We start from the raw sequence: 15983 nt of genomic DNA, 5'->3' as shown, positions 1-15983 counted from the left end.
ACATTCAAACCAGTATAGCCAAGTCAGAATTCCAGGCTGCAAGTCGCCAGGCTATAGGTGGCACTAAGTGCTAAGTTTCAAAATAGTGAACTCACATGGCCAACAAAGTGCACTGTCGTAACCGACTGCATCACATTAGTTGAACTGGGAACTTTTGGATACAAAACCCAACTGATTGAAGGCCATACTGAGCAATCCAATACTATCCATAGACAAACACCTGCTCATTCTACAGCCACTACACTTGCCCGACGAATCTCCAAGACCATGGCCACACTGCAATGCACTAAAATGCCTTGATGCCAGTGCACAATGCTTTAGATGCACAGCAGTAATAGTGTGCAAACACACTGGCTCCAGACAGCTTCTGAACATTGGATTAGATTTTTCAGATTAGCCCTCAGATGCTGCAAGGAGAGGTGGAAAATTAAAAGTCAATAATATTTTTATATTAAAAACATTGTTAGGGACATAGGCATCAATGTTTCCACCTTATCGGACCAGAAATATTGAAATGAACACAAAGTGAAGGACATGATTGTTTTTCTCAAACGGAAACAACCCCAAACACAAAGTATAACCAGTTAGTAACCCACATTTCCCACCTGTGGAGCGTGAATCAGATTCATTTCAAGCAAACGAGTTTGTAAGTGACCCTCAGAAGGTCTATTATTCTTCAAAGCATCCAATAGGAAAGACGTACACTGCTGGATCAGGTTATTCTCCATAAATATATCCACAATCTGAATGGGAAACACAGCATTAAACCAACTTCAGAACTTCACCGCCTTTCATTCATATAGAAAATCAAAAATTGCCAGATTTGATTCTTGCGGAGAGTCAGCCGATTCTAGCCAGGGAGGCCGTTTAGTCAGAAGACCAAGGTTCATACTCTTTCAGCTGAAAGGGGATTGGGGAATATCTAGTTTTTAAAAAATGATTTTGCTGTCACACCTGTCACAATCAAATGGCCTGCTGACAATTACTTCCGATTCAGAGGCCAAGGCCAAGAGTGCTGCCAATTGGACCACAATGACAAAGTTCCAGGTTCAAATCCATCCTGTGCTTCCAACACACAAATCAAGGTCCACTGCAATGTGGGTGATGCGGTCTTTGGGATGTCATTAAAAAAGTTCCCATGGCACTATTTCATAGAAGAGTGGTGTTCTCTGGTATCTTGCCCAATAGTCATCCCTCAATTACAAAACAGTTTGTTTCTCAGTTGACCACTTCCATAAATGGTGGCGAATACAAACAACCAAAAAAAGCAGAACCAAAGAGGATCACCATTTGACAGGCATCAGAATCTGCTGAATGATCAGCAGAGAATAAATATGCAAAGAATGGTCATGGTAAAGATTACATTTAGAGATTAAGCATCTGTGAAGGCCACTGGAGGAAGATAATTTCCTTCAAAACTTTTGCACTTTCTAAACGCATAACCCATTTTACGGTTCTAGATTTAGAAAGAATTTCAGTGACAAAGTCCAAAAATAAGGAGTCTGCCATTATGAGCACTATTAGTCTATTGGGCAGCACAATTGGTCATCACTGCTGCCTCAGCACCAGAGACCTAGGTTCAATTCCAGTCTTGGAATTTCCAAGATGTGGAGACTCCAGACATGGAGTTTGCACCTTCTCCAGTGTCTGCATGGGTTTCCTCCCAGTCAATGTTAGGTTAGGTGGGGTTACAGGGATAGAGTGAGGGAGTGGGATAAAGTAGGGAGTTTCTTCAGAGGGAACACTCCAATCCGATGGGCTGAATGGCTTCCTTCACTGTAGGGATTTTATGTTCTTATAGGGTACCATATGATCCCTTGAAAAAGAGCATCTTGCCTAGGCCCACTCCTGTCCTATCCCCATAGCCTCCCGAACTTGCCTATCTTTGCACACCAAGGCATGCCCAATCCACCAACCTGCACATCTGTGGAAACCACACAGACACTGGGATAATGTGCAAACGCCACACACAAGGCAGTCACCAAAGGCTGGAATTCAACCCAGCTCCCTGGTGCTGTGGGGCAGCAGTGCTAACTACTTGTGCCCACATAATATAGTTCATACAAAGGTTACTTGGGCTCGATATAGAGAGCAGTTGAAAGGTTTACACATTTGCACAAATGTAATGTGAAGCTTCGGCTTGCCAAGAGTTTTGAATAGAGTTTTGGATCCTACAGGCCACCAGACAGATAGCAATTTCCCAAATGATCCATTTCATCCACACTTCCGTGAACCAAATCGACTAATTCCCAGAAACCAACTCATCCACAACTAATACCAATAATACCAAGTGACTCAGCATTGCTCATCCCCAACTAACAAATCAGCACAAGGCACACATGCAGATTACATCTGAAGTTTAAAGGCAGACAAGTACGGTAACTGACCTGATTGATATTAGCTAGAGGCTCCTCATCCTGGACAAGCATCTGTGCAAACTGAAGCCCCTGGTCAGGGCTCACCCGCATGACATTTCTTAGCAGGAAGACCCAGTCAGGACTGTAACCAACCTGTCAACACAAATCACACCTTGCACTAGTTTGAAGCCATCCGTAAAAAAAATAATAAACTGCTTCATCTAGTGTTAAACTATTGGAACTGAAGACAGGCCCAACTGCTTACATAGGGTCTCGGGCCTATGTAATGACCCAAGGGGAGGGGGAGAGGCAAAAGGAGGAAACTACAAACCAACATTGGTCAGGGGACCCTTTAGTTGAAGGGTCAATTAAGAGGGGACACCAAGTTCAAGGTGAGGGGCAGGGGAGAACAAGTCTGGAACACACTACCTGGGAGGGTCATAAAGGGAGGTTACCTCATCCGGATGAGCACTTGGCAAGTCTTCAACATTCAAGGCTACAGGCCAAGTGCTGGCAAATGGGATTAGGATTGACAGATCAAGTGCCTTTTGTGCAGTGGTGCAGACCCAATGGGCCTTTTCTGCACCAATTCGGAAGTCAAAACACAACCCAATGGGTCAGAATAATGAAAGGGCAACTTATCTAAACGGTAAAAGTAAGTGTTTCAGTGCAGAGGGATCTGGGTGTCTTCATGAACAAATTTGCAGGAAACTAGCACAAGTACAGCAGGTAATAAAGGCAATGGAATTTTGGCCTTTATAGGAAAGTGGGAAGTGCCACTGCAATTGTACAAGGCATTGGAGACTGCACGAAGAGATTGACAAGTAGACGCAGAATGGAATGGTCCTAGTGGAGCAATTTAGAACAGGAGGTCATAGTTTTAGGATAAGGGGTAGCATATTTTAAAACAAGACATTACTTCTCTCAAAAGGGGTCACGAATCATAGAATTCACTACCCCCAGAATGTGGTGGATGCCAGGATATTTTTTACTTAATGGGTTGAAGGTTATGAAAAGAGACAAGAAAGTAGAGTTGAGGCAGAGATGAGGTCAGCTATGATCTTAAGGAATGGCAGAGGGCAAAGCAGGCTCAAGAGGCTGAATTGCCTACTCCTAGCTCACTGCTACAAGAACAGAATTATAAAATGGCCAGCAAAAAAAATATTGCTGGCTTGAACAAGTACATGAAAATTTACAAAATAATTGTTGTAGTCTCTACGTGCTTGATGTAGAATCAAGCTCAAACATTAGCATTGCACAGGCACCATTTCCAAATGGAACATGTAATTCATTTAGGATAGAAGAAAATACCTTTTTTGCATAGAGAACAATTTTCTGGAATTGCCCAGTCTCCGCAAAACATTGTATAACTTTATTTGGCACATTGGCACGGAGATAGACACTTAAAGCTAGTGTGGGATCAGCCGTCTTCACCAGGTCCCCCAGCTCCTCAGAACACTCCAGCTACGAAACAAAATCACGAATTATAAAATCTGTAGACTAGTGGATACATCCTTGTGCTTAAAACTGCATTATTCATGATATATTCTAGGCCCCGACAAGTCAGCCTACACTCCTGGAAACTTGTTACCTTGTCTTCTTTTAGCCATTTTTCCAGCAGCTGCTTGCGGCCTTGTTGCAGGACAGGTCGGCAGAGTTCCAATGATTCATACTTATTCAGCTGTCCCTGATCGAGGAGGATCCCAAAATATTGTAAAAGAGGCGAAGCTTGCCCTGGCTGGGCTGGGACAGTCTGGAATTTTCTAATGGTGTCTGGAGTCCGCAGAATACCCTAATAAAAATTTTTGTTTTTAATGACACCAGTAACTCCAGCAATGGCATTTAATGTCACAGCTACTAACTTAATGTGCTATACTGCATATATTTAATATCAGTTCTTACAGATTTGTTTTAGGGTGTACACTCCCACATGCACACTTAAGAGTTTTCAGACTAGGCTCAAGTGGTTTGAAGTAATGAATGCCTCAATTTTATTGCTACAGTGGAATGTGCTATTGGACAGATGTACCAAAATGTAATGGAGTATAGTCCACTGGCTCCAAGCTGGTGCCGCACCACATGGGTCCAGTAGTGAAGCAGGTTTTGCTTTCAGGGAGGCAAAATAACTAAGGAATTGGTGGTGTTGAGCATTTATATAGATTGGTCTTAGTAAATTGGAGAAATTAAGAGTGTGACCTTGGTTAACAAGATGGACTTGGAGATTTTTTTTTTTTTTTTTTTTTAATTAAAAAGGAGGTAGGAGGAAACGTGTGTATTGTCAGGAACAGAATGTGGGAACCTAGGGCTGGAGTATGGTAAGAATGGTCAAGCAAGCAAGGCCATGAGGGTAGATTGTGTTCTAGGGCATGTACGAGTGGGGGGTGGGGGGGGGGGGGGGGAAGAGAAAGGGGGCAAAGAGAGAAAGAGAAGAGAAACAACCAGAGGTCAATTTAGGTCAGCTGGAACAGGGGTGATGGAGAAGTGCGATATCATACAAGCAGCCTTAGACAGACTGAACTTTAAATAGCAAAAGGGTGGAGGATGATCAGAAGAACGATGGAATACTGAATCTGGATGAAAGACCATGACAGGACTACAAGAGTTGAGCAGGTAGAAGATGTTTTGGGCTCGAGATAGAGGATATTGGATTTAAAGCTCAGCTGGAGGACACGTTCACAAGAGTGCCATGGCTGGGAAGAGGGTATTTTTGACTGCTGTTCTAAGTATACGGCAAAAAGAAAAGTGCCTTAATGGTCCTAGAGACTAATTAAATCAGACGAAAAACAGGTTGGGAGAAGGGAGACTGGCAAAATTGGAAGCTGAAATGCCATTTGTTGATTAAAATTTATTTAAAATCTTGAGAAGTTACAAGAAAGGACCATCTTCACAAGCAGTCACACCTTTAAAAAGGAACAGAGGACTTAAAATGCACACACCTTTGGTGCTGATGCAGCTACTTTTGCAGCTTCAGAATAGTTTCCTTGTGCAAACAAAGTATTAAACTTTCGTGCAAAGAGCTCCTCAGCACCAGCAAGGTTGCTTCTTACAGCCATACGCAGAGCCAAGTCTGGGTTTTGGAGCACATTAGTGGCATAGTTAACAATATTTTCTTCTTCCACACAGACAGATAATACCTACAAGTAAAAAAAATGCCTAATTAAGGAACAGTATACAGGTGACAACTTACAGTAAAATGCAAGCAAAGTGTAGCAGAACAAAAATTAAGTCACATCTAAGAAATCCCAATAAAAAGGTCACATCTAAGAAACAGGTGGCACGGTAGCACAGTGGTTGGCACTGTTGCTTCACAGCACCAGGGACCCGAGTTAGATTCCTGGCTTGGGTCACCGGGTGCGGTGTCCGCACGTGTTTCCTCCGGGTGCTCAGGTTTCGTCCCACAAATCCTGAAAAAATGCGCTTGTTAGGCGTATTGGGACAGTGTACCTGCATAGATAGAGTGTGGGGATGAGGGATCTTCACATATTGCATTGTTAATGTAAGCCTACTTGTAATACTAATAAATGTTATTTTAAAATCCCAACTCAAACAGCTCAGGATAGCAAAGTTTCTACAAATGGCACTTGCATCCCTGGGCTAGAAAAGTACTAGTCTGCACATACACAGGACAAGATCCAAGTGCATTGTGCACTTCTGCTCTCCAAACTACATACATTTCCTTTGTAGAAAGAAAAAATGGCTTTTGCAACCAAAAAGTTCCATTCCCTAATGTCATGTTTTTGGACTTTGGCTGGATTTGCCACATCCCAGTTGATGGTTGCAAGGTGCTCTGCAAGCTAAGCATTTTACAGGAACAATTAGGTAACATCACAGTAATTCTTCAAGTAAACTAATCAGTTTCTTCATTATGACCGAGGTTGAGAAATGTGCAAACCTTCAGCAGATAACATACCTGTCCTTTTTTATTGACTCCAATAATACCAGATGTAGGTTCGTGGGGAGCAGTCACAAAAATGGTCTCAGCACTAATACGGTTCATGTAGATGCAAACACCAGACTCCAAATCATACAAGTGGATATAGCCATATTTGGTGATAAGATATATAACTCCATATTTTGTTCCAATCTGCAAAACGAGAACATTTTTAATTATGCAGAACAAAATTCCATCATGTATAGCAGCCTGTTATTTAATTCACAAGGGTGGGTAGATTTTAAACTGGTATTGACTGACCACAAAAAACAAATAAACACTTGGTCATGCACTGGACTGATTCAAAGCTCAGGACCCGAAACTGTAGAAATGGTATAGCAGCAAGCACATGTTCCCCTTCGCTGGTGCAGTTCACGTGTTTTAACTAAAAGCCAAAGTACTTTCACAGATAAAACAGGATGATTTCATACAGTTGTGTGCCACTCATTAGATTTAGAGTAATGTATACTGTATGGTCCAGGCAGATCATTTCATACATGAGAATAGGACATACTGAAGTATTTACAAAGTATTTACAAAAGTTACAATGACTCGAGGATCAGACTTCAGCCAGGGATACAGTTTACTGCAGGGGAAACCCAAAAAGGAGGGGGTAAGGGTAGAAAGCGATCTTACTTTTGGCTACATCAATTGGTTTTCTTTGAACAGTAGAAGTATTATCCACACCAGTCTTTGATGCAGTGTGCAGAATATGATCAAGAGATTACTTACACGAGTCAAGGTAGACTGATGGAAGCAAACTGTCAAGTCTTTTAGCAGAAAGTATTTTTGGAGAAAGAACTACTTATTACAAAATGCGACATGCCCAGCGGCTGACCTCAAACAAAGGTGATTCTATGATTCCAAGGTGACACTTACCTGCATTGCTACTGGAAAGTCAGTTTGGGCCTCGGGAGGGAAAAACACATCCACTGCTCTCTTCGTGAAAGGCTGGTTCCCAGCAGCTGGTTGACCTACTTCTATAATATGCAACTGCAAGATATTTTACAAGTTAGTTTCAAAAAAAGCCAGGGCATAGATTTTAGCTACAAAATACAGCATGGCCAATTCCCAAGTGGGCTATCTGGGATGTGATGCATCAGTTACCCATACCATCTTATGGCAATGTGGTTTTCTACAGTAGTTTACACAGGTGTCAGCACCATTCTTGAAAGTAAATATGGACTCCAACTTAACATGTGCAGAATGCAAAAGTTTGGAAAAAAAGGTCTCCATTAAGCAGAAACACTGACTTCTGCAACTTACCTTCCCTCCAGCCTGACTGCGGACTGCAAAGCAAAAGAGGGTTGATGGTGCAGGATTCTCTTCCAATTTGAAGTCAGCAAAGGCTGCAGCATGCCCCTCAATCGGCTGAGACACCTTTCGGTCTACAGAGTACAGCTGCATTGCACCAACTACTCTGTTCTGCTACATGAGGAAGAGAAGGTTGAAAGGAGCAGTCAGTTGAACATTGCTGCCAAAATTTACATCAGCCCGAAGTGGGCAGCAAGGCACGGACTGCACTTGCCTACAATCCATAGCCAATTAGCAAGATCACTAGCAAACTGCAGGTTAAATTTGTACAGAAATAGTATTCCATTACCAAATCTGTGGGCTTCTGAACAGGTGGTGTTCCTAGATCAGTGGTCATTTTGCCTGCATTTCCTACTTGGACAATATGCTTTACGTTGCAGCACAAGATCCACTTTATACCCAGCTCAGACTGGTGGTGGATTAGTCTGCTGGTTGTAGTGAAGTGAATCTGGGCAACTTTGACCCCATTATCTCGAACAGAACTTTCTCATTAGCAATCACTTAAATCCCAGATGCTTGGAAAGAGTTTGATCTCTAGACAGTGCCAGTTATCTGGAAAAGCACAAAACCTACTTGGATCATCTGGCGATTCCCCTAGAGGTTCTACACTCCTTGCTCCAGTTTCACTTCACTTGGGGAAATTATTAGACTAAATGGAGATTAGGAATTCCTGTTCCCATCATGCAGGCTGGGCAAATAGCAGGAAGAGTATTGAAGTAATTAATTCAGTCAGGGAAAAATGGTCCAAAATTTCTGGTAGGGCTTTATCCAAGAGCTGTTTTAATAAACATACCAAAAAAAAAAAATTAGAGGGAGGGAAGTTGAACTTGGGATCCAATAACCAGCTATTTACTTTTCAACAGAGTCAGGTCTCATTTTCCTAACATGGACAACTATGAAGGTATAGACAAAAAGATTTTAGAAAGTAAATTACAATAGCAAGAATCAAGTAGGGTCTTGCTCCTTGCAATAAAAGTGTCAGAGTAAAGGCGGTGTCTGGTTCATACACCTTTACTCAGCAGGTGGTCACTCTGGTAAACCATGCTGCAGACCAAATGTAATCCTATACAAGGCACAAGATAAACATGGGTTATTCCATTTCACTAAAATAAATGGACAATGAGCATTAATGCCAAGGTTGCACAAATTTCTATGCTGATGAGATTCAGCTCAAAACATTGACAATATTTTTAGCTTGGAGGGATGGAACAGAACAGATCAGGGGATGGATTTAAGGGGATCGATTTAAGTGAACAAATCTGGTCAAAATTTCCCATAAGCAGCAAGCTGCTGCTCAGCCTTGCCCCCATACAGAGTTTAACACTACCAGCCTACGGCTTAGAATTCAGTCTGACCAAGTGAAAAGGCATGATTGGAATCCCAGGCAAGGGATTATGCAATACATTTTTGCAAGTGTACTAGCAAAGCCTGACCACAAACCATTAAAACTAGAATTCAACATTGATACCTCTTATTCTTTCCTGCCATTGAAGTTCATGTAGGTAAAGCTACAAAAGAGGACAAGGCCCTGAAACTGGTTAGGAAGAAATAAGGGAAAAGCTGGTCAGATAAATAATTGCACTTGTATGTCCCAAGTGCTCGATAGCGGTCTATAGATGGCATCCTATAAAGGGCTGCAAATAGCAATGAGAATAACAAACATTTCAATGATGCAGGTTGAGGGATTAGTATTGACCAGGATACCATGGCTCTTTGAAACAGTGCCATGGATCATTAGGCCAATGCAAGACCGATCAGGTCTATATTTATTCCCATCAGAAAGATGGCAGTTGCAACAGTGCAGTAATCCCCAGTACTGCTGCACTGAGTGACAGCCTAGATGGTGTTCACTGGAGTGGAGCTGGAATGTACAACATTTGATTCAGACATGAATGCTACAACTGAACTGTAGTAATGAACACTTGGGAGTGGAAGAATCACTCAGGGAGCAAAGATGTGGCTTTTAAAAAACTTACTACAGCAATCTACCTGCGCAGAAATTCCAATTAGAAGCAACCACTTCTGTTGAAGGTCTGTCCTGTAGTTAATGATCTGACATCCTGCCAAGCTTGCATGTCTGTCAAACATCTTCTGTGGTTGAGAGTCACCTTCCATGCTCCAATGGAATACTGCAGTCTCAGTTACTAGGGCAACAGTGTTCAAAGAGATCCACTTCCAGAATGTTACTTCTTCAACCATATTATGTGCTTTCACTTTGCTCTTCATTTCAATGTTAAATATCTGTAGGGTTTTTCCAGCTAGTACGAGAAAAGGAATTAGAACATTGAACAAGATTTTCCACTTACTATACGTGTATGAAGCAGAATTTCAAATGCCATGTATAGTTGAAGGCCTTGGAGCCAGCATTGAGTGCACAAGTATGAACATTTTATTTTTTATTTTTTAAGATGCATTATACAAATGCATCAGCCCAAATATACCCATCTGTGTCGGCCAGCAATATGACATTTTTAATTTTCAAACTACATACAGGATTTGCTGAACAAGGAATACCTCGTCAGCAGCAAGAAAACATACCATGTCAAGCAATACAAAAATGCAGAGTTAGTAAGTGCAGTCTCGAGTCACCTCTGCACAGCAGAGATGAATGTTAGATTTTTAACTAACAACTAGACAGGGAACACCAAAGACAGAACAGCTACACATGGGATTCTCCAGCACTTAGAGCATTGGGGAGGAAGAGGGGGGAGGGGAAGAGAGGGGATGAGGTGGTCAAGCCCAAAACTTGTGCAATACTCCTGATTAACAACTTTTTAAATGGCAAGTGTCCATTACCCAAAAGGAGTAGTGCTACAAGCTACAGCAATAGACACCAGTAGATGGAAGAGGAAAGATCTGATGCAACAACAAAGATTTCCAGCTTAAATATTTGTCATCTAGACCATAAAACACCAGTCTCAATTCTACATTGCACAACTGCATAAGGTTTGCTTCATACTGCTGTCATTCAAATTGCAGACCTCCCTCAAAACTACCAATTGCAAATTATTTCTGACTGTTATGGTGAGCTGCATGTTAGCTAAAGCATCTTGATTTTGATCAAGTCAGAGAATGACTTGGTGAGATGGTTGCTTTTTAAACAGTTAGGATAATAGCAGACTTTGGCTCAGGGGCAGATGAAGTACCAAGTGATAAAAGAACCCCCCCACAAAAACAGGCACACCTCAATTTCAAGCATTTTCTGCAACATGAAATTGCAGTTGATTGGGAGAATTCAATAATTCAGCTGTCAGCAGAACATGTACAACAGCAATTAGATTAATCACCAATCTGATCAAAAAACTGCATGCCAATAAATCCAACACACAACCTTCACAATACAACAGGAGCAGCAGTACAGTGAAATGTTGTTCATTCAGGCAAATTCCGCTTCTGGATACTATGAGCCACTCCAGAAGAGAAACAGAAGCTTATTTGCGAAGACTTAATCTTCACAACTTGACAATGGAAGACTAGAGCAAAAAGCACACAGCACAAAACATGCATAGATTAACAGGTCATTTTCAGACAGCAAACCACAACCAACAGAATATTTTTGAAAGTTAAACCCATAATTCATGCCACAAGTACTTAGTTTGCTGATACAGTACCACTCATCACTTCAACAAATCTGAAATGGGTCATCACTTATTGCAAGTGTTGACTTGGGCGAAGCTGTTGACCAAGGAAAGCACCTCATCCCACTGCCGTGGAATTCAACCATTTATACGGTAAGACAACTAGTATAGTATCCGGTGTATTGCTCTAGTTACTGTAATGGAGTTTGCTTGACCACTACATTAGCAACATTGGTGATCATTGCAATCCAGACAGACTCACTAACCTATGTTTAAGGAATGCAAAACATTCACAAAAAATAGTGATCTGGGTTCTGCTGCTTGAAGTTAAAATTAGCCCAGATCGGGTCTCACCCACATAGGAGATTTTCCAGATCTGGAAAGGCTATTGCTCAGGTTTTAGAAGCACATGTTTTCCATACCAAAAAGGTTATACAGTAGTCACTATTGGTATATTAAAAACAGCGTCACCAAATCAGATTACTCACAGGTCCAGGTCTATACAGCCAATATTTGCTTAGCACTTGCTTGGCCTTTACCTGCCAAGGCGCCAAGCTCTGGAATTTCCTCCTGCATCTACCCCTCCTTTTAAGATGCTCTTTGAAGACTACCTCTGCCTGGCCACGTCTTGGGTGATCCGCCCCAAGCTTTGTGATTTGGTATCAAGTGCAATAAAAAGGCACTATACTTGTATTAATAAAATTGTGGAAGATGTGCAAATGATTTAGCAGAAACTGGTCTGTAACCTATCAGCACAATTACCCTACTGCATGAAAATGGAAACGTGCAACAATGCCATAGATCTGACATCAAAGAGCTATTTGGTGCCACTAATGAATAATTGCTTAAAAAGCAGAGCATTAGTGTCAGACTTGCCCTCAGTTAGCACTCACTAAAGCTATTCACCTCAACATCCAAAGATGTGCAGGTTAGGTGTATCGGCCATGCTAAATTGCTACTTGGGTGTCCAAAAGGTTAGGTGGGGTTACGGGAAGGGTGGAGACGTGGGCAAGAAGGGTGCTCTTTCCAAAGGCCAGCACTGACTCAAATGGGCTGAATGGCCTCCTTCTGCACTGTAAGTTCTATGATTAGGTGGATCACATGATAAACATTCCTCATAACAAATGAATTCAGAATAGGAGTGAAACTGTTCAGTCGTCATGCATGGCGAAATCTCCTCAACTGGCACGGACAGAATAAAAATTGAAGTATCTTCAAAACTATGTATCAATGCTTGATCACTTTAATTGGATACTTCCAATTGATGTAGAAGGTTAAATTAGATGGTCACAAATGGAAGAGGGAAAGAAAATGAAAACAAGCAGTTGAATTTAAATCTACATCAAACAGCACAGCATGAACATGGGCTGTATGATTTTAACAGTGGCAACATTTTATGTAGTAACCTTGATCAGAACCCGGTCTTGCGCATGAATTGAGAAGGCCACTCGGCCCCTCAAGTCTGCTCCGCCATCAATAAGATCACAGCTGATCCGATTGTAACTTCAACCTTATCCCCATTAATCTTTCAAGAATCAATTTAGCTCTCCTTTAAAATATTCAACTGTTTCCACTGCCTTAAGTTCTAGAGACTGTAGTGATATCATTTGTAATTCACTGACTAACCACTAGGAGTCTCATTACTCTACAAGTGAATGCTAGAGTCAGGTGACCTCAGACCAACTAGGAGCTGGGACAGAGGTTGCTTGTGCATGTTCATACTATTAGTCATCTGTTGTTTGTATGTATATATATATATATGATTCTCGGACAAAGGAAGCATACCCTCCACATTCACCCCATCAATACTCCTCAGGATCAAGGTTCAGAAGTTGCCTCTTACTCCAAATGCAGATAAACCGGAGCTCTCTAGTTTCTTCACAAGACAACCCACCACCCAGTCTAGTAAACCTTCTGACTGCTTAACGCATTTACATCTTCACTGTACACAGGACACAAATGCCCTGTACAACTGAAGCATAAGCCTCCCTACACAACTTCACATACCAACCTCCCCAAACAGGCACCGGAACGTGGCGACTCGGGGCTTTTCACAGTAACTTCATTGAAGCCTACTTATGACAATAAGCGATCATTATAATCGATTATCCTCAAGCTTTCCCAATTACTTGATGAAGCTGCATTCTAGGCTTGATTCATGCATTAGGACACCCAGATCCCTCTGCACCAAGTTTTGCAATCTCATTTAGATATGGACAAATTCACATTTACACTCCCAATTGCCAGATCTTGCCCACTCACTTAACCATGTCCCCTTTAAAGCCTCATTGCATCCTTTACCTTCCTACCCATCTTTGTCATCAACAAATTTAGCAACCACACTTCATCCCAAGTCATTCACACAAATTGCAAAACATTGGAGGCCCCAGCACAAATTCCTATGACTCACCACTTATCACATGCTGCCTGCTAGGAAAAGACCCAACTCTGCCAACTATCTCCAGTTAGTCAGCCAATCTGTGATAGCACCCCTTTACCATAGAGCTTTTATTTTACACAACAACTATTTATATGGCACCTTAACACCACTTCTAGAATCCAAATAGACTACATCCTTCACCCACAGCACATGACTCCTTCAAAGAAGTTCAACAAATTTGTTAACGTTTCCTTTTCACAAAAGGATGCCTTGAATCTCCAAGGGTCCTGCTATAGCAACTTTAATAATGGCTTTTAAGACTTGTGGTGGTGGCCATGCACTAGACAGCCATGGCCTTAGTGGCTCCTGCAAGGGGGGGGGGGGGGGGGGGGGGGGGGGGGGGGAGGAGGAAAGAGAGAGAGAGAGAGAGAGAGAGAGAGAGAGAAGAGGCGAAGAGTGAGAGCAAGTAGCAGACTGTCTGCAAGGTTCTGGAGAGCGCAGTTGAAGGTGCGATGATGGCTGGCCTGGAGCCTGTGCTCCCAGATGGAAACCTCTGAAGAATAAAGAGAATAGAGTGTCACCAATCTTGAGAACGGCTGGCCATGATGGAAGCAGATTCCCAGCAGTTTTAAAAACCGGGATACAGTGGATGAGCTGGGGAACCGAGAGACAGCGGGCCTACCGATGGGCTGGAAGGTTCACAGCCATCGGAGTAAGTGGCACAGATGTTGCAGAAACTGGCAGGCGAGCTTTTTTTTTATAAACATCTCATACTCCACCCCTCTCCAGAGGTGGACTACACATGCAGTGCACCGAGAAGGAAACCGAAGGCAGGTGAACAACCAAGTGTGATTGGGGTGTTTCTGCATCAATTCCTGGGAAATGAACAAAAATCCTGAGGGGAGCGTAATCAGGCAGGCAAAGATCGCCACGCGAGAGGAGCGTAATCAGGGGGCAGATCGCCACGTGGGAGGGGAGCATAATCAGGGCAGATGGACACGTGGGAGGAGAGCGTAATCAGGAAGAGCGTGGCTAAACGCTGGACTGGTTTTAATAAAGTCAAGGCAGTTCTCCACAAAGAAGGAGATTTGGAATGCTGTATCCGCCAATCTTTGGATCACCTTTCATAAACAGAAATACTTCTTGGACACCCTGGAGTAGACAGAAGAGTTGAGACAAGGGATTGGGAATTTGTAAAAATGTTAAATTGTTGATGTTCTTGTTCGGAGTTGTTGGAGATTGTGTTATTAGTTTGATTGCTGTGTATTCTAATACTGTTACCATGTTCCTCGATCCATCCGATTTTCTTTTTTGTTCTAACGAGGCAGGTCAGGTGCTCATGAGCTGGGGGATACTCAAACCCAGTGGTGGTTTCCATTTTGAAGTTTTGGAACCAATGCCAGTTACATTTTGGCTTGGCGGGCATGTACAGAAAGGCTGCGATTAGTGGTAACCACAGATTCATCCCTGCAAACTTGGTTGCCAGGTTTAAGGAATGGGACTGCTTGGGGATCAAATGCTTTTGAGGACCTGTTTTTGGGTGGGACTCATGGACCTAGCTGAGCTTATGGAGGCCTTATCAAATGTCCAGCAGTATAGGTTTATGTACCTCCAGACAAGTGCCTCGAATTGGGTTTGTTCCCAATGTTGCAGTCCTTGGATCTACAGGACTGGTCCCTCAGAGGAGATTGGAGATACTACCCTCCCCAATGTGTATGCCAAGTTATGGAGAGGGCAGGATTTCCAAGGTGTATGCAGAGTTGGCCAGGAAGGAGGTTTCAATGGCAACAGAGTGGCAGAAATGAGAGGAGGCATTGCATAAAGTTAATGAATCCTTATCGTGTGCTAGTCTGTTTTACACAGCTTAAGGTTGTGCAGAGTACATATGAAACTGGCAAGGCTGAGCCGTTGCTTCCTGAAGTGGCTGATCATGTGCTGCATGCCATTTCTTACCGAAGTGGCTGATCAATGTGCAATGTGCCAGATCCCATGCGAACCATGTTCACATGTTCTGGTCCCATAGTGGGGTAGTGTTACGGATGCATTGTCTCAGGTGATGGTCACACCTTAGTCATGGGCAGCTAGGTGTGTTATGTCCAAGGATCCTGGTGTCATGGAAAAGGGGGTCGATGTTGTGGCTTTCGCCTCAATTGGCAGGCCGCAGAACCGCCAAGCACTGGGTCGTGGGTACGGGACCTTACTGACCATAGAGAAGCATCCTATCCAGCTGCATTACAGCTTGGTATGGCAACTGCTTGGCCCAAGATTGCAAGAAACTGCAGAGTGTGGTGAACTCACCCCAATGTATCACACAAACTTGCCATCCTCCCATTGATTATTTATACACCTCCCACTGCCTCAGAAAGGCAGACAACATTGTCAGAGACCCCTCACACCCAGGCTTTGCACTCTTCCAGACCCTT

General features: G+C 42.8%; 1 protein-coding gene across 5 annotated transcripts in view; it reads right to left on the bottom strand.

Annotated features, from left to right (window-relative positions):
- Window positions 1–15983, bottom strand: part of cltcl1 (clathrin, heavy chain-like 1) — an 83918-nt gene that overhangs the window by 45927 nt on the left and 22008 nt on the right. For all 5 annotated transcript variants that reach the window (XR_011934385.1, XM_072473316.1, XM_072473451.1 and 2 more), the window contains exons 3-11: window positions 9592–9860; window positions 7555–7716; window positions 7168–7281; window positions 6268–6441; window positions 5294–5491; window positions 3949–4149; window positions 3669–3821; window positions 2388–2510; window positions 606–743 (exon numbers count right to left, since the gene is read on the bottom strand). Coding sequence is in view for 4 of the 5 variants with exons in the window: in XM_072473316.1 (XP_072329417.1) it covers window positions 606–743; window positions 2388–2510; window positions 3669–3821; window positions 3949–4149; window positions 5294–5491; window positions 6268–6441; window positions 7168–7281; window positions 7555–7716; window positions 9592–9860 (1532 nt within the window). In the remaining variant the exon portion in view is untranslated. The remainder of the gene's footprint in view (window positions 1–605; window positions 744–2387; window positions 2511–3668; window positions 3822–3948; window positions 4150–5293; window positions 5492–6267; window positions 6442–7167; window positions 7282–7554; window positions 7717–9591; window positions 9861–15983) is intronic.

This window comes from Scyliorhinus torazame, chromosome 1 (genome assembly GCF_047496885.1).
Source record: "Scyliorhinus torazame isolate Kashiwa2021f chromosome 1, sScyTor2.1, whole genome shotgun sequence".
Classification (NCBI taxonomy): Eukaryota; Metazoa; Chordata; class Chondrichthyes; order Carcharhiniformes; family Scyliorhinidae; genus Scyliorhinus; species Scyliorhinus torazame.
Note: the sequence above shows the minus strand (reverse complement) of the source record. Positions and strands in the feature narration are given on the sequence as shown.